Here is an 18,936-nt window from a genome sequence, read left to right as displayed (position 1 = left end):
TATAGTCTATTTTGGTGTTTTTATTTTCTCTCTGATTTTTTCTGGCATGTCAGAATGACTTTCCACATTCAATCAGAGTTAGTTAATCATAGCAAATTACATACCTAGGTTGGTTAAGCATAGCCATACCAGGTTGCTGGTGGGCACTGTAAGGTGGAGGAGGGGTGTTCGGGGGACCCATTCGCATGTTCTGAGGAAAGGAATAATATTGATAAATGATTCCTGGAAATAGAATAAGTTGTCTTGGGAGACTTTTCATTAGGAAGAAGAAATAAGGGTAAATAATATCAGTAGTTATTCACACTCCTTCATTACACAGGCAAATAGCTCATTAACCTGGTAATCAAACTTGCCAAAAGGCATGCAATGTAAAATGGTTTTTTCATTCCTTAAAAAAATTACGTTCCAAGAAAGAAATTGTATTTGAAGAATACAAAATTTACCTAAAATGTAAAACATTTTCTGTTTTTTTTTTCTTTATATCGTTTTAAAAATATGAAAGAGCTCATTTCCCCTCTAGTTAACCGTGTCAATCATAGCCTTGGACATCTCTTTTTAAAGTTAAATGTGTTATGGGACCTTCAAGAACTATTTCACAAGATCTCCAATTCTGCAAAGACTTCAAGGTCTAACTGGTGACAGCAACTTAGGCATTATGATTGATTGACTGATAAGCAAAAGGCCATGAGTCAGTCAGGCAATCTACAAAAGAAGGAAAACAGGTCAGCTCAACAATAATACAACTTACTCAATAGATGTGTGAAAATTTGATTTGATGGAATTAGTTTTTGCAGGGATAGAGAGAAAGAGAGAGAGAGAGAGAGAGAGAGAGAGAGAGAGAGAGAGAGAGAGAGAGAGAGGGGGGGGGGGGAGAAATGGCAGTACTTTGCACTCTCTATCTACCTCCTTCCTGTTCCACCATTCTCTTTTTATTTTATAATCAGTCTCTTCATTTTATCTCGTCCTTCAGTCACTATAGATATATCTTTATCCATTATATCTTTTTCTTTGTTCCCCCCCCCCCCCCCTCTCTCTCTCTCTCTTCTCTCTCTCTCTCTCTCTCCTCTCTCTCTCTCTCTCTCCTCTCTCTCTCTCTCTCTCTCTCTCTCTCTCTCTTCTCTCTCTCTCTCTCTCTCTCTCTCTCTCTCTCTCTCTCTCTCTCTCTCTCTCTCTCTCTCTCTCTCTCTCTCTCTCTCTCTCTCTCTTCTCTCTCTCTCTCTCTCTCTCTCTCTCTCTCTCTCTTCTCTCTCTCTCTCTCTCTCTCTCTCTCTCTCTCTCTCTCTCTCTCTCTCTCTCTCTCTCTCTCTCTCTCTCTCTCTCCTCTCTCTCTCTCTCTCTCTCTCTCTCTCTCTCTCTCTCTCTCTCTCTCTCCTCTCTCTCTCTCTCTCTCTCTCTCTCTCTCTCTCTCTCTCTCTCCTCTCTCTCTCTCTCTCTCTCTCTCTCTCTCTCTCTCTCTCTCTCTCTCTCTCTCTCTCTCTCTCTCTCCTCCTCTCTCTCCTCTCTCTCTCTCTCTCTCTCTCTCTCTCTCTCTCTCTCTCTTCTCTCTCTCTCTCCTCTCTCTCTTCTCTCTCCTCTCTCTCTCTCCTTTTTATCTACCACCTTCCTATTCCATAATTCTTTGTTCTGTTTTCTCAGTTCAGTCCGATGTACATTCTGGACCAATCTGTCATGCGCGCTCACATATGTATAATGCTGAACACATAAAAATTGGTACTGTGGAAATTGATCACTCTTCTCAAAGGCAAAACTTTATAATAAAGAGTAGTTTGAATGATAATCATTCTATTTTGTTCAACAGAATAGAATCGATGGAATAGTTTAAATAAAACATAGATCTCTGGAGAGAATAAAAATTAATTGAGCCATAAATGTGCACAATAAGATTCCATGGGTTTAAGGAGCAGGGCTCTAATTCATGGAGCGGGACTACGACGATAGTCCTAGACTAAATCCGTAGTCTCAGACTAAAAGGCGTTGTAAGCTATTCATGAAGCCGGACTACGCAAAGTCTTAGACTAAACAAGGGACTAAACGGGTGAAATTTACACCCGCGATTTAGCAGGTGTAAATATCAGGGGCGAGAATGACTGGTCACAAAAAAGGAGGAAATTTTTCATCGTGAAGATCATGACCCATCCATGCGACCATAATCTATAAATTTGAATTTCACTCAAATTTACTGAGATGCGATCCAAAATTTGTCTTGCAGCAATTTCTGACACAATTCGGTGGAATTTCAAAAGTTGAAAGTGTAATTACAACATTTGGTGGTTGTAGTAGGGATGATGATGTGGTGGTGGTTGTAGTAATAGCAGTGGTAGTGATTGTAGTAGTAGTATGGATGATTGTGTGGTGGTGGTTTAGTAGCTGTGGTAGGACTGATGATGTGGTGGTAGTTGTAGAAGTAGTGGTGGTAGGGATGATGATGTGGTGGTTGTAGTAGTAGTGGTGATAGGGATAATGGTTTGGTGGTGGTTGTAGTAGTGGTGGTGGTAGGGATGACGGTTGCAGTAGTAGTAGTAGTAGTGGTGGTAGGGATGATGATGAGATGGTGGTTGTAGTAGTGGTGGTAGGGTTGATGATGTGGTGGTGGTTGTAGTAGTAGAGGTGGTAGGGATGATGGTGTGATGGTGGTGGTATGGATGATGATGTAGTGGTGGTTGAAGTAGTGGTAGTAGGGTTGATGATGTGGTGGTGGTTGTAGTACCTGGTAGTTGCCGGAATGATGATGTGGTGGTAGTTGTGGTAGTGGTGCTAGGGATGATGGTGTGGTGGTGGTAGGGATGATGATGTGGTGGTGATTGTAGTAGTAGTGGTGGTGGGGATGATGATATGATGGTGGTTGTAGGGTTGATGATGTGGTGGTAGTGGTAGTAGTAGGGTTGGTAGGGATGTTGTGGTGCTATTTGTAGTAGTAGTGGTGGTAGGGATGATGATGTGGTGGTGATTGTAATAGTAGTGGTGGTAGAGATGTTGATGTAGTGATTTTGTGAGTGTTTTTTTTATTCAGTGATGATAATAGCAATTTGTCAAAAAGGAGGAAAATTTCTCGGCCTATCGATCAAACACAAGCAAAGAAACCTAGAAGTAGTTATTTAGCTTATAAATACAACCCAAGAATCTCTCAAATTTAAAGACATAGTCCAAAGGTAAAAAGAAAAAAGATTAAACTAAGCCAATCACCATTGCTTTGTTCTAATATATCATCTCTATATACCAGATGATTTAATGTGGTTGCGAAAGAAAGAGAGAGAGAGAGAGAGAGAGAGAGAGAGAGAGAGAGAGAGAGAGAGAGAGGGGGGGGGAATGAGAGACTTCTTTACCAGAATAACTTATGTATTGACCTTTTGAATTCTATATCCAAAAAAATAAAAAAAAAGAAGAAAAGAGAAATAGAAAGAAAGGCAAAGGGAAAAAAAAGAGAGAGAGATTAAAAAGGCAATAGGTACCTACAACAGGGGGGGAAAAAACCAGACCCATTTGTCCCTCCCCTTCCCCTTCAACCATCAACTAACTAATCAAAGAACACTACTGGTCTTCTGTGTCAATTGTGACATCTGGTGCCAAACTGTCTGGCCCAACGTCATAAAAACGGGACCATCACCAAATTTCACGAGACTGAGCACAGGTGTCAAAATATGACACAAGACATAATGGTGATTTTGTGGGTTTGAGGAAAATGTTTGACACGGCAAATTTGAAAAAGGAGGAAATGTGATGGGATGGGCGGAGATAAACTACCATTTAGGCGGAAATCCGCCTTTAGGCGGAAGATTCTCAGCCCTGAAATATCGTAGTCTGGGACTAAATTTCAAAATCATATGTGCTCTACGCTGGGGGAAGTAATTGTAAAGCGATTAGAACAAGGATACCCAACAGTTTTTGGTTTTATATTTATTTTTATTATTTTATTTTTTGTTTTTTGTTTTTTGTTTTCTTTTCTCGATGAGTTGACAATCGCACATACACTCCTCATCTTGCCCATTCAAAACACTCTCCAGGGACTCCTTCCCCCCCCCCCCCTCCACAGTTTCATAGTAACTTCCTCCTCCTACTACTACTGCTGCTACTTTCACTATTATCATTACTCCTACTACAACTACTACTACTACTACTACTACTACTATGTCTACTACTACTACAGTAGAACTCGGAAATAGCGAGTTCGACGGGTCCACTCCTGATTACTCGCTATTTCCGAGTTCTCGCTATTCCCGAGTTGCCAGGAAAGGTCACTCGGCCGTACAAAAATAAGGAAAGACAATGTGTGTGTGTGTGTGTTTGTGCGTGTGTGCCGTGCGTGCGTGCAAATGACTGTGTGTGGATAAAGTGGGGTGAGGGCGGGGTTGAACACGGCCTTCGTTAACTACGTAATGATGGCCACAGGTTGAAGTTGATCCGCCTACTTCCATTTCCATCAAGATTTCGTGTATGTGTGTGTGTGCGAGTGTTTGTATGCACTAGGCATGTTTGATGAGGTAAGCAAGCGCATCACTCAATCACTGACCCACTGAAATGATGGTTCCACGCTCCCCTCTCTCGCTGATCGTGTCGTTCGTTAACGAATGCGACTCGCTGACCGATGCTGCGAAGGCATGTTGACTGGCAGTGCTTACCTCGCGCGTCGCGTGGCACCACATTGGGTGAATAATTGACCCACACACGCACACAAACACACACATCCAACCCCCACCCAAATTTGTTTCGCCTACTATGTACTCTAGACTAGGCTACTATGTAATATTACTCGTAACAAAAAATAAGAAAAGAAAAGAAGCTAGGCTAAAAATATTTAAATCGCCCTTGTCTGGTGTTTTGCTTTACTTCGTTCGAAGTCCTAGGCTGAGGCAGGAAATGCTCGTTATTTCCGAGTTGACCTCTTTTTCATACTCGCTACTTGCATGCTAATTTTATTGACTCAAATAAGAGAAAAAAACGGGGATTTAGATTTTACTCGTTATTTCCGAGTTCTCGCTATTTCCGAGTACGTTACTTTCATGTTCTACTGTACTACTACTACTACTTCTACTACTACTGCTATTACTATTACTACTAGGTACTACTACTACTACTACTATTATTACTACTACTAATACTACTGCGACTACTATTACATTTCTATTATGTCCTTTATCGTCCATTATTTCTAGAAATTTCAGTCTTTCACTGGCCTTATCATTTCTATTACACCACGCTAACGATTCGTTCACACTCCAACCATCGTTGAGTACAGACGATCCAATTTATACGGCATTTCATTTTAATTGTTTTTTTGTTGTGCCTAAACTTGTCTCACACTCACACTATTTTTATTTGTGGGGCCAAAAAAATATAATAAAACGATCAAAACAAACACGAAGAAGAAATATATATGATTTCTGTGTTACTTCGTATGACGCATGCGCAGCTGGAAAAGTAACACATTTCTATGACGTTTTGCGATACGTTTCCGAGGAATCCTCAGTTAAAAATAGATTGACCTCTGTAGTCTGAGACTTTGCTAGCGTAGTCAGAGACTTGATAGTCAGGGACGAAGTCTGACTCCATGAATAGCTTACTTTCCGTAGTCTCGGACTTCCCTAAGTCTTAGACTACAAAGTCTCAGGCTTTGCTATAGTCTGAGACTACCATAGTCTCGGTCCATGAATCAGAGCCCTGATCTGGATGATGATGATGCTGATGATGATGGAGAAGAAAAGGAAGAGAAGGAGGAGCAGGAGGAAGATAAAGATGATGATGATGTGGAAATGATGATGGCAGGTTGTTAGTTTTAACAGATTTGACATAACTTCTTTTTTCAACAGTTTCTGAAAACAAGAACATATTATTTGATTAAGTTAAGTGTAACACATTTTAGACCATGAGTTTCATGAAGCAATACCTGCATTGGAAACCTCATCATCATCTGCTGCTGTATCATGGGATTCATTGGCACATTAGGTTGTACATATGTGCCCCTTACTGTTGTCATGTTTGGCATCCCTGGGCCTGGTAAAAAAGAATGTATATTTTAGTTTTTTATATGACGAATTTATGACTAATTGTTATTATCATCATCATCATCATCATCATCATCGTTATTATTATTATTATCATTATTATTACTATTATTATTATTATCACTATTATTATTATTATTATTATTACTATTATTATTATTATTATTACTATTACTATTATTATTACTATGATTATTATTATTACTATATTATTGTTATTATCATTATCACTATTATGATTATCACTATTATTATTATTATTATTATTATTATTATTATTACTATCATAACCATTCCAAGTAATGCTTCGGTTACGAAAAAGGCATGCACAACATACTTGATTATTACTGCCATTGTATCAAATCATACTTGGTTTGTATTCCAGTAAGAATTTTCAGGAAAGCTGTTGAAACAGCGAGGTCAGTGGAGTATATAAACATAAGGTGAAAATATACAATCGTTAGGATCCTTTAAATAGTTGAGCACTCTAAAATATCTGCACATATCAACCTCTCCTTTTATATAAAAATGTATTCTATTCTTCGTGTTTTTTTTGGTTTTATGAATAGATAGAGATAGATAGATAGATAGATAGATAGATAGATGGAAGAGAGAGAGAGAGAGAGAGAGAGAGAGAGAGAGAGAAGAGAGAGAGAGAGAAGAGAGAGAGAGAGAGAGAGGAGCAGAGAGAGAGACAGAGAGAGAGAGAGAGAGAGAGAGAAGAGAGAGAGAGAGAGAAGAGAGGAGAGAGAGAGAGAGAGAGGAGAGAGAGGAGAGAGAGAGAGAGGGAGAGATTGATAGCAAATATATTTTAAATTGTAAAACTCTCACCCATTGGGCTTTGTCCGTGAAATCCTCTGGCCTTATTATATCTGAAACGAGGATATTTTGTATTGTGATAATCAAAAGTACATTTGATACTGATCTAAATTACATTTGAAGTCAGAGTGGTCTGATCTAAATTGACAGTTGACAGAGTGATCTAATCTAAAATTGACATTTGCAAAGTGATATATTTCATCCTGTCGAGCGCACATAATGAACATGTTCTCATCATTCAGCAACTTTTTATCATTTTAGGCATTAAGTACAATGGTCCTTTTTCCTAAATCAAAAACTTAACTCTCATTACCCATTTTGCACTCAACTCTCAGTCTATCTCAAGGTAGACTCTAAAGACGTATTCCTCCTTGTCATGAATAAAATGAATTTCTGTTTGTTAAAAAAAAATGTTAATTATCTTATTACTCTAAAAATTCAAATTTCTAGTCTGCTGTAGGTTGATTTCTTCATTTTTAGACCTGTAAATGAGCTCTATAAAAATTGACTGAAACTGTTCGTATCGTATCAGAAAAATCCAAAGAATCGAGATGAATAGTAAACAGTAAGCTCACTTGAGCAAAACAATGGCAGAAAACTAATTTACGTGGGAATTAATTAGGCTACGTACAATTGTTTCTTATAATTAGGTACCCACATCAGTGAAGAAACGGTCAACCAGTTTGTTTACAATGTGAGGCAATCAAGATGTGCTTGTAGCAATCATACAACTTTCGATTTGAAGGTGTCTTCATAACGCACTTCCATTAAACTTTTTCATACTTTTAGGTTCTACCAAGTAAATGTGGTCAATTTTGGCTTAGACGAAACAGTGAAATTTATCACTTGGCGGCTCAGTTAGAATTGGCTACCATTGGGATCACGACAGGTTTGGAAAGTGAAAAGATAATTTCACCAAGGCTGTGTGAAAATACACTGGGGTGTGTTCAGACATGGCAATTCTAAGAAGCGTCGCTTAGCCTTGGCAATATATCCATCGTAAATATAAACGGCCCTTGAGTAGCGCTGTGGAACATTCCTAATTACTTTACAGTCATTCGACTACGATTCATGAATTCTTTCTTTCTTCTTCATTTCTTTCTTTCCTTTTTAAAAATATTTGAATTCGACGAATTGACTGATTTCAGTTAATTGACTGAGAATTTACAGGTCTAATTTCTACCCCCTGCTAATGTGTATCAATTTTGAGCGTCTTGATGTTTCACTGAGGTGACCTGATGTCAGTAATAAGTGGTTATGCTTCATAAACAAACATACTGGGTTTGCATCCAGGCATGACAAGTTTTATTTCTGAACTTGAGGAAAAAAATGCGTTCTAAAAACTGAAGTCATAAATTTTATTTTCAACTCTTACCCTTTTTATCTCAGACTTAGGCTAGGCATATAGATTACAAATAAATTGTTCTTTTTTTCACTTTAACCTGCTACTGAAATGGTTTTTTAAAAATAAGGAGACGGAACCGAGCCTTTAACTAAACTTTTTCATGATTAATTTCTATTCACTACAATTAAGCAAATATTTTCACCTTCCTATCATTCAACGATGCGGACATGAGAGAGTAAAGGTAGTATAATTTTCTAAAAACCAAAATAAGCTTCTGTCCAATGCCATCCTTCCATATTCAGTCACAGGATTGTCAATTGGCATTACTCAAACCAGGTCATTTTGATCATCAAACTCCCTACAATGCAGCGATCACGCTTTTAAAAAAATTTGTAAAATAACGATATTGCTGTACAGGTGAGCGGATATCTCAACAATGCTTCATTACAAAATCACTTTATATATTTCTACTCTGTGAATATTGAGGATTATTGAAATATTTATCATTAATATGTATAAACTCATTACATTATGTAATTTTTGATTATGGTTTAAAGTAATTAAAATTTATGATCCATTTTTTGGGTTGTTTCCTTAAAAATCTAATCCCAAATGATGTATTCAATTAATATCAAATAAAAGTATGTAAATCACTAGTTATGACTCTAAAATAACTTATTGCAACACTTAACCCTCTCGTGTTCAGATTCTTTTTGGGGGAGTAGATAATGAGTTCCCTATATGGCCATGTCAATCATGTAGACATCCTTTGATGATATAAGCCTACTCTTTGATATCTGTAGTCGCCTTTTCGTTTTCTACGGTCACTCATGGCTAAACTCCGCCCAGAAACGATTTCATAGGTCCGTCCATCACCAAATTTCAAACTTTTGTTCTCGTGAGTTCATAAGTTTTTTGACCAAAGAACGATTGGCTACTGAGCATCTTGACCCTCCAACGATTAGTCGTTCTGGCAGCTCACGTGTCAACAGCCGTCAACAATGAATTGAATCATCGTCGATGCAGTGGAAGACGGCCATGGAATAGTTGCGTCACATCGCCACGTTGTTGAATAAATTATCCAGGCATGGTCGATAGGTAAAAAAGCCAAATTATGTTCTAGTTACATTTGAAACAAACAAAGTATATCACTGATCTCGTCTCTTTGAGATATAAAGAATGATATAAAAATCAAGAAAATCGGCCGATAAATAAAAAAGTTGCTAAAAAAAGCTAAAATAAACAAAAGCAATTTTTAAAATCAAATTTATTCGTAAAACAGTTGGTTTTCAACCGATTTTTATGAAACAAAGACCAATGTACTTCTTTTTTCAAGCTGATTTCAGCAATGTGACTTTCAAATTCCTCAGAATTATATTTTTTACTTTTAGATTTTAGCTTTTAGGCCTACTCCATAAGGTGTTATATTCCTTGCATAACAATAGCGTAATACATCGACGGGGAGAAGCGTCTTTGTTTCGGCCAGCTGGATAGATAGCCTGTGATTGGTCGAAGACTTTGAGACGCTTGATTCACAATTCTACACGAACGGACCCCGGCGGTCTATCAAAGAGGTTTAACAAATTTATTTACCGACTATTTTTCTTGGTGCTAAAATTACAAAGTAATAATTTCGCATCAGAAAAAATAACTCTGAAGTTCCTATCTCTTTATTACAATAAAATTGATACCTCGAATGACAAAATCGACCCACAAATAAGGGAGTTATAAATTATTCATAATATTTTTAAAAGTTTACAATAATGGTCTTCAAAGTCATTTTTCATCACCAAAGTCGTATTTTTTTATCGATTTTTACCAAACAAAGTGCAATGTCAATGATTTTCACCCGCAAATAAAATAGGATTTAAATCGCAATTTCTGAAACGTATTTTCTTTTCTGTCGGCAAATTTATAAAAATCAAAGCTGAAAACACCCTGTGGCAGTGACAGGGCCTGTCATTTCCTTCACAACGATTGGATTTTACTTACTGGGGCCAGTTTTGACTACCCCGCCCATGAATATTATGCCGTTGTCGGTTTTTGTCGGGTTGAATCTTAAAGAGTTAATATTATCTTTACTCCGCTACTTTGAACTTAAGAAAAAAATCATCAAAACAGGCAAAGTTTTTCCATGACTCGCCATCTGTTATGAACTAGGGTCTGGCAAAATTTATCTGTCGAACTAAGTTGAAAGCAGTCAGTTACAATAATAAGTTTTGTCTACTATATTTTCTAATGGTTTTTCTGGTTGTTCTTTGAAGCAAATCCTTCAACTTCGAATTATCCGTTCACTCGCAACTCGCCAGCCAGATTAGATTCGGGTTGTTTTTTTTTTAGTTTTTACTCACAAAAATGTGTACTTTTGATGATCTGCACTTATCTTACAGTTTTTTAAAGCCAGTGTCAAAAGCAACATGACACTTTTGCCTTTATCATTTGTAACCGACGTATTTTTCTTTCAAATCGAAGCTCCCTCAAAATAAAAATAGCTGCTATCGTGTCGACGCTATGATGTTTCCTATTAACTAGTCAACTAAACTTGAAGACTTGAAGTCCGGCCTCAGGAAATGACTAAAACTTGGCCAAACTTAGTCCGAATGTGCCGTGATTTAAGTCTGGTACTTGCTTGGTCAGCTCACATAAAATCCAACTTTTTCAAGTCCTTGACTAAAATCAGAGACTAGTCTGTGTTAATAAAAATGGGCCAAGATCAAGTCAACTTTCAGACTTGAAAGAAAAATTTAAATGTTCAAAATCTCAATTCTCAATCACACCAAATAATACGATCATCCCCCCTTTTCTTTCCTTCTCAAACTAACACATCTCATTAAAATTCAAGCCATTCAACAACACCACCATTTTGAACAGAAAAACAGTGTTGTGTGTGTTCAGTGAGGGGGAAAAACTGGTTTTCAGGTTAGGAGAGTGCTTCTACTCCTGCAAATATTGATGGCTGTGTTTATTCGGAGGAGTCTGAAAAAGTCTCCCATGGCTATTCGGACTCAAACTCCAATGCGCACGTGCAATCCACAAGTTATTTTAGGTGTCGCTCTGTTAGAGCAATATCTATTATTATGTCTCTCTATCAGTGCGATATCTAGTCACTTCAATTATTTTGATTTATTGACAAGTACATAAAATTGATGCAAATGAAAATTACAATGATGGTATGAGTGGTAACTATCAACACATAATCAGGAGCCCAGTCAGAGATTTAAAAGAAAGTTAAAACCCTTTATAAAGGACAAAAGTCAAAGTAACTGTGGTCTAAAGGAAAACCCTTTCCAGAAACTTTTCGCGATGTCCAAATAAAATCAGGACAAGATTTTTCTGATACTGATAGTGTTAGATGGACAACAATTTAACAATCCTCTATGGTCACTCTGATATGGGAAAAACAGAATTTCCTCAGGACTCTTCTTCTTCTTCTATCAGTTCCACTGTCCACTGCTGCCACTGTGTTTTCGCAGACACATTGGAGTTATAGTTCGAATAACCATGGGAGACTATTCCAACTCGAGTCCGAATTGCCACTTTGAATAGTGATTGTGCTATGATTGTACTACTGCAAATAAATACTCCGCCGATAACTATATAAATATAACCAGATGACTTCTACTTATTATATATTTCTATGATGAACATACACCATGATGATAGTGATAGTATTTACTGATAGAAGGGGAGTAGAGACAGAGATGAAGAGAGAGAAAGAAAGAAAGAGAGAGAGAGAGAGAGAGAGAGAGAGAGAGAGAGAGAGAGAGAGAGAGAGAGAGGGGGAGAGAGAGAGAGAGAGAGAGAGAGAGAGAGAGAGAGAGAGAGAGAGAGAGAGAGATTACTCTGCCAGAATAGTTCTTAGTTTATCTTTTTAAGAAGTCCACCTGGTCTATAATTTTTCGCTCGGACTCAGGTTCAGTTATTTACAGTTCAGTCTCAGTCAAGTCAAGTCAGTTCCGTCCAGCCAGAGTCCAGCGAGAGTCAGGCAGATTGAATTGAGATGTTCCCCATTCATTAAACTACATCATATCAAAAGAGATCAAGGACTGGAGAAATCAATTTCAAGTGAGCCATTAATTAATTGAAATGTCACCCGATTTGACTTGTCAATAAATAAATTTAAAGTGAACTTCTTGTCACTCTGTCACTGCCACAGAAAATGAGTCAGGCAGTCTTCTTTTATCTTTGCTTACGACAGAGTACACACTAACCAGATTGTTGATTATTTTTTTATAAATGCGCTAATATCATGGAGAAGTCATCACAATTCTAATTAAATTTCTAAATGTAACCATTCAAATTGGTCCATTTGTGTCTCAACTGATGGATATTGAGAGCACCAACAATAATAGTAATAAGTAATAGGTAATGAGATTGTTGACAAAATAGATGATTTACCGATTGTCGGCCATCTTGATCTGTGACTTGTCCGTACCCAGTTCGCCGAATATCACCGACAATACATCCGAAAAGGGGGCGTGTCATGAAAAGGGGGGGGTGGCATTAAATTTTACACATAGGTCGGCTTATCGTTTATTGTTATGCATCTATGGTGTCATCATACAAAGCATCTGTGTATCATCATGCGAAATTAAATTATTAGACCACAGAAGTTTCTGGCGCTCTATTTACAGCAGTAATCCTTGATCAAAACATAAATATATTCTTCAGTTCTTATTCCACACGACGAAGTCACTACACCTCCAATACCTATCCACCTATGATGATGTTGATCATAATTGTCTTCCCAAAAAAAAAAAAATAAATAAATAAATGTTAAAAAAAAAAAAACACCAGCAAAATCGTTTGGCCTTTTTGTTTCAAGACTGAACAAAGATATAAAATCAGAATTCAATAAGATAAGTCGTATTCAATACACATCTTCTATTTTGCATCTATTATCCAACATGGGAGAAAACCATAGATACAAATTACAAACATCAATGACCTTAGACAAATTTCAATATTTCATATTTTTTGCTTTCGAGATATCTACATAGGTACTTGTACCGATATCGTCATTTCTGTTATTAATATTTTGAGCAAATTGCAACATGTAATATTTTTGCATAACAGTTAGTTGTCTATGATAATTCATAAACAACATACAAAAAGTCTGGGACTGTAGCTGTGTCGGACGTATGTGAAAAGTGGTTAGAAGAATGTATGTGTTAACAAATTAGAAATGATAAGAGAAAAATACTCAATATACACAATCTCGTCATATATATTATTCAGACCTTGAGCGAAGTACGACATGGCATACTTTTTCGCATATTGGTGCTGTACGTTCATGTAAAACACTCACAACATCCGTCAGCCAAATTAAACATACCAATACACAAGACTTTGTGAAACCTTTTACTTTTATAGTCTGATTGATATCATTTAGTGCTAACTTAACACTAACGGGATTACTAAAAAGTAATAGTAGTAGTAGTAGTAGTAGTAGTAGTAGTAGTAGTAGTAGTAGTAGTAGTAGTAGTAGTAGTAGTAGTAGTAGTAGTAGTAGTAGTAGTATCGTTCGGCTACACTTCTATGTTCAAGGTATCAATCCAGGTTCGGAAGTCATCATCACATTTGTTGATGGTTTCAAATCCCCCTTCCAGTTTTGTCTCTGGGTAATTAGTACGAGGTGGTTTGCATCTTGTGGTGCTTGGTTGCACTTTGGGCATGTTGGTGATTCTTGGAACCCCCATTTGTACATGTTGGCAGCTGTTCTTGTATGTTTTTACCGTAGTCTATTTGCAGCTACCCAGTATTTTTTTGGTTGATCCTGTAGACCTGGGAGACTTTTACAGGGATCTTCAATTAGTTGGCTAATTACTTTTCCATTCCTCGCACTAGGCTTCTTGCGTGTTGTAGTTTTCTTTCTTTGATAGGTAGAAAGGTGAACGAGATTTTAGTCTTGATGTTGGGGGCGCAGTTTTGTATATGGTTTGCAGAGGAGTTCCACTATCTTCTTCAGCTCTGGATATCCATTTCTGTGTTGCATCCTCTCTCCTCAAGTGGGGTGGTGTTATAGCGCTCATGACTGTTGGGGTGGATTTCAGGCATCCAGTTACTATTCGCATCGAGTCTCTTAGTTTCACATCAACAAGGTTTGTATGGGCACTTCTCGTCCAAACAGGAGCTCAATATTCTGTCACACTGTAGCAAAGGGCCAGGGTTGATGTTCTGAGAAGAGTTTGCGATGCTCCCCATGTTGTTCCTGCCAGTTTCCTGAGTAGACAATTTCGTTTCCCTATCTTTCTTGCTGTACCCTCAAGATTGGTTCTATAGGTTAGTTGTCTATCCAGTGTCACTCCGAGGTATTTTGGATTTTGATCAGTTGGTAGTGTTGTGTCATCAATCTTGATCATCAGTTTTCGTTGTTAAGATGAAATGCAGTTGCAACTGTTATTGTCGTAATCATTTTTAAATACCATCTGTCAAAATACCTTTTCATGGCCGTGGTGTCTTTGCTAAGAGTTGTTTCTATATCTTCCCAGTTTCTTGATTGGTATGCTAAGGCCCAGTCATCTGCATATCCTAGTTTTGTGGAAGTTGTTTGAGGCATGTCGCTTATGTAGGTGTTAAACAAATTAATAACAACGGGCAGAGTGACTTTATCTTTTTCCTTCTATAATATATTAAGTTATCAATGGGAATTCATAAATAAAAAGTCTAGAACTGCAGCTGTGACGAAGTTTGTGAAAAAGGATGGTGTATATTATATATATACCTTATTTGGCCAATAAATTACTAATGATCGTTCCTACTTATTGCTCCCGGGCCTTCCGGGAGCCGTCTTGAGCCATCAGGAGCCATCACGAGGCCATATTAAGCATTCCGAACCCATCCAGAGGCACATCAGAACCGTCCGGGGCCATACAGAAGCCACTGGGGCCGGCCGAAGGCCAATGAAGCCGTCTGTGGCCATTCAGAGTTGTCTAGAGCATCTTAAATCATTAGGAGACGTCCAGAAGCTGTTCAGAGTCGTCTGGTGCCGTCTAGAGCCATCCAGATGCCGTCTAGAACCGTGCGGAAGCTTTCTGGAAGCCAACCGGAGGCCCTCAGAACCGTCCAGAGGCCGTCTGGATAGCTTTAGATGGCTTCAATGGCATCTGGACGGCACCAGGAGCTTCTGTGTGACTCCGGACGGCTCCAGACACCTTCATGAAGACAAGACTACTGTATTTCCGGAGAAAGATTGGACCATCACAAGATCTTTTACTTGAACTTATCGCAACCTTGTGTATGCCATTAGATGCGCACATTGTAAGACGGAGAAAGATTGGGAGATCGCTTTGCACAGCAACTACGGGACATTGCCAACAAATCGGATACAGCTGTGGCCCGACAATTCAACCTACCTGACCATCCCGGCACCAGTGCCGGTCAAGTTTGTGTATTGAAATTCTGCTACACAGACACTGTATCTCGATGCAAACAGGAAACACATCTGATTAAAACCCTTGGATGTTTAAACCCCCAAGGACTCAACACTAGACTGGAATACCACTAAACTGTCGCCACTGAGGTGTTTCTGACTTCTATATTTCTCAGTTTTATGGTTTTTCATTCATCGTTGGAGTAGATATTGTCAAGATTAGTTCACATTCATGATCACTCCGTTTCTTAAGGATTACTTTGCATTCGTCATGCTTATGAATTATTATTTTCACCGCTATATCGGATTTATTGCACGGATACATTTTACACCTATTTCTATTCCATCCGCGATTTCCCTAAAAAAATTTGCGCACCATGCGTTGTTTTAATTCCGTTCAATTTGGAACTCCTTAGGTACCTTTTTTTGTTTGTTTACTTTCCAGGATTTTTCTACAGAGGACCTAAAAATCTGAAATTTAGTAATGTATCTATGTCTTTGTTGTTGGTTGAAGAAGGGTTTTGAGCCTGAAACGTTCCGTGTTTGGTATTTAGTTCTTTTTTGGAGCTGTTATATTCATGTTCGTTTATTACTTTCTACAGTCCACAGCTTTTAGCAGCCTAGTATCACTTTTTACAATTGAACGCGTTGAACAATAGGAATATAAATATATTACAGATCTTACGAGTGTTATGTAGGCGGTTTCTTTCAGGTTTGTATGGCTTTGTCTGATGTTCCTTTTAATGAACCTTAGCGCGGAATTTACTTTATCTATTATTCTGTTGATGCGTGATTGCCGTTTAAGGTTTTCTTGTATAATGATGCCTGTATGACTGTATGCATTTTCTGTAATTTTCCTGAGGGCGCAGTGTCTTCCAGGAACTTCAAATCCGAAAACAATCCCAAAAAGCCGGATTTAACAGGTTAAGAGTGCTAAATGCTCAGCGTTCTATTCCACGGGGCAAATGGAAATTCTACACCCCTTCATGTTACAAGCGTGCTTTTGTTTGAAAATTAATTAGAGGACAGTAGCGACTGTCTTCAAATGGTTCATTTAATTTCCAGATACCACTTTGTCAAAGATTTCAGCATGGTACCGTTTTAAACGAGGACAATGTCAAGGATCTTTGCTTCCCCTCCCCCATCTACACTTCAATCATGAAAATTTTCGTTAGTAGCTACCTCCTTTATTCCTCTATTTTATACAATATGTACTCATTATCCCCTCGTCCCTCTGTTTTTCTCCGCATCCTCACTCCATTTTATTCACAGTACATAGTATTATCAAGAGGTCCATCATACTCAAAGGGATCGCGATGGATCTCGGCTGAAGTCGAGATTTTTTTCTGATCCTGTCCATCCAGCAGTGATTGGGTAACTGAGTCTCTTTGATCTAGCGGAAAATGCTTTGCGATAGAGTAGCGTCCTGTCCAAAGGATAGCATGCTATTGATATTGTTGGTTTGCACGCTATATAAACCGGAATAAACTCCGGCTCTATGAGCTCAATGGGTCTGAAGGACTACTTATTATCTTACATGCTCTCGTTGTGGGCGTGAGGATCAATACACATATAAATATCTGAAAAAGTGTGTATGGAACAGTGCCAGACAAAACAAGAAAAAAAATAAAAGGAAAAAAAAAAAAAAGATATCCCAAACAATGAGCCTGCCTTAACTGGGGATTGAACCTCAGACCTCATGAATACCGCAGTCGAGACAGGATGATTTTTTGGGATATTTTTTTTCTTGTATTTTTCTTTCTTGTTTTGCCTGACACTGTTTCATGCACATTTTTTTTCATTTCTTTATCTTACACCAGTGCCTGCTCCCTAACATTTTAATCATTACACAACATGGCAATGGAAGCGTTGCAAGTCCATGTTTTGAGAGTTTTTGCCAAGATAGGGGTCATTTAAATCGATTGATATTTAAAGGACGAGTTTTCTGTCCATTCTTTTTTTTTAAACGTGTCTTTCCACATTACGACAGTTACCTGATTAAAAAAAAAAAAGACTGGTTAGGGGAAAGGATACAAGTCTACACGTTAAAACCTTACAAGGGCAGAGACCTGGTACGGATGTCATTCTCTAATATTATCATTATCAATATTGAGTAAATACTATTATAATATTATAAGGAAAGTCATAAAATAATGCATATTAAGTCAAACAAGGAAACCGGACCCTTGTTTTAAAAGGGCAAAATACTGAACAGGCGAGATGGATTGAGAAGTATAATTCTTGGTAAATGGTAACAATTTTTGAAAATGATGGTGGGTTGATAGAACGTGAAGTTGACAACAACGTGGATGTTGTCTTATAATCAGAACAGAAAACGGCTCATAATTTGTGAGTTTGTCTATTTCTTTTTTCTCCTTTGAATGTTGGCTTGTTTGTCTTTTAAAAGTTTGATTTTAGAGTCATTGTTTTCATTTGTTTTCGTTTATTTTACGGAAGTGGAGAGGAAACGGTTAAATGTGTACTGTACAGTTTACATCGGTTTTTAGCGTCGTGTATTATTTGCTTATATTAATATGTACACGTACTCTAGTGTATCAAATAGAAGGGGGGAGGGGTGTAGTAATAGAAAAGAGGGGGTGGGTGCATTTTTGCCAAACTTCAATAGAAGGGGAGGGATTATAACGGGTAGGGGTTGCACAATTTGGCTAAAGAAGCTGGAAGGGGGGGGGGGACCAACCTATAGAGGGGGGGGGGGGGGGGGGAGGGATGCGCACTCGTACTTTGGGAAACGGTGAGTAATCTAGCGGGTGATATAAACTTGTGTATTCCAAATGAGTTCCAGGTAGGAAACAACTGCTGATAGGACCACAGAACAAAACAAACAAAACAAAACAAAACGACCAAACAAACAAAATACATTAAAAAAAATAATGATTATTAATTTGCAAAGCAGATCGTAATCACAGAGAGCGTGCATTCTTTGCTTGATTATTTTTTTTCTTTCCATTACCAAACTTTTCGGCCAAACGCGCAAGTGTCATACTAGGAATTGTTAACCATTCAAATTTCATGTAAGGTGTTCAGGGGATAAACTATCTCTGTCTCTCTCTCTCTCTCTCTCTCTCTCTCTCTCTCTCTCTCTCTCTCTCTCTCTCTCTCTCTGTGTGTGTGTGTGTGTGCGCGCGCGCGCGTGTGTGTGTGTGTGTGTGTGTGTATGTGTATCTCCAAACCGGTACCATCATCTTTTTCAAGAAGTGGGTACATGATGTCCATGTGTGTGTCTACCGGTGTGGGAATAAAGGGGGTAGGGGGGGGGGACCTATTTAAAAAAAAAAATATTACTTGATGTAAGAACAACCTGGCAAAGATTATGACCGACCCGTCACTGAATTACTTTAGAGACCGCGTGTATAGTATTTATAGCTGAAAACAGGGTTAGG

At 38.1% G+C, this 18,936-nt stretch overlaps 1 protein-coding gene across 1 annotated transcript in view; it reads right to left on the bottom strand.

Moving 5' to 3' along the window:
- LOC144976538 (uncharacterized) overlaps positions 1-12,593 on the bottom strand; it is a 15,194-nt gene extending 2,601 nt beyond the window's left edge. The window contains exons 1-4 of the mRNA XM_078920833.1: positions 12,562-12,593; positions 6,831-6,871; positions 5,882-5,988; positions 105-190 (exon numbers count right to left, since the gene is read on the bottom strand). Of these exons, the coding sequence (XP_078776959.1) occupies positions 105-190; positions 5,882-5,988; positions 6,831-6,871; positions 12,562-12,575 (248 nt within the window). The 5' untranslated portion in view covers positions 12,576-12,593. The remainder of the gene's footprint in view (positions 1-104; positions 191-5,881; positions 5,989-6,830; positions 6,872-12,561) is intronic.
- Between the last annotated feature and the right edge of the window lie 6,343 nt (positions 12,594-18,936).

This window comes from Berghia stephanieae, chromosome 7, assembly GCF_034508935.2.
Source record: "Berghia stephanieae isolate SIO BIC M18660-M18661 chromosome 7, UCSD_Bste_1.3, whole genome shotgun sequence".
Classification (NCBI taxonomy): Eukaryota; Metazoa; Mollusca; class Gastropoda; order Nudibranchia; family Aeolidiidae; genus Berghia; species Berghia stephanieae.
This window is presented reverse-complemented; position numbering and strand designations above follow the sequence as displayed.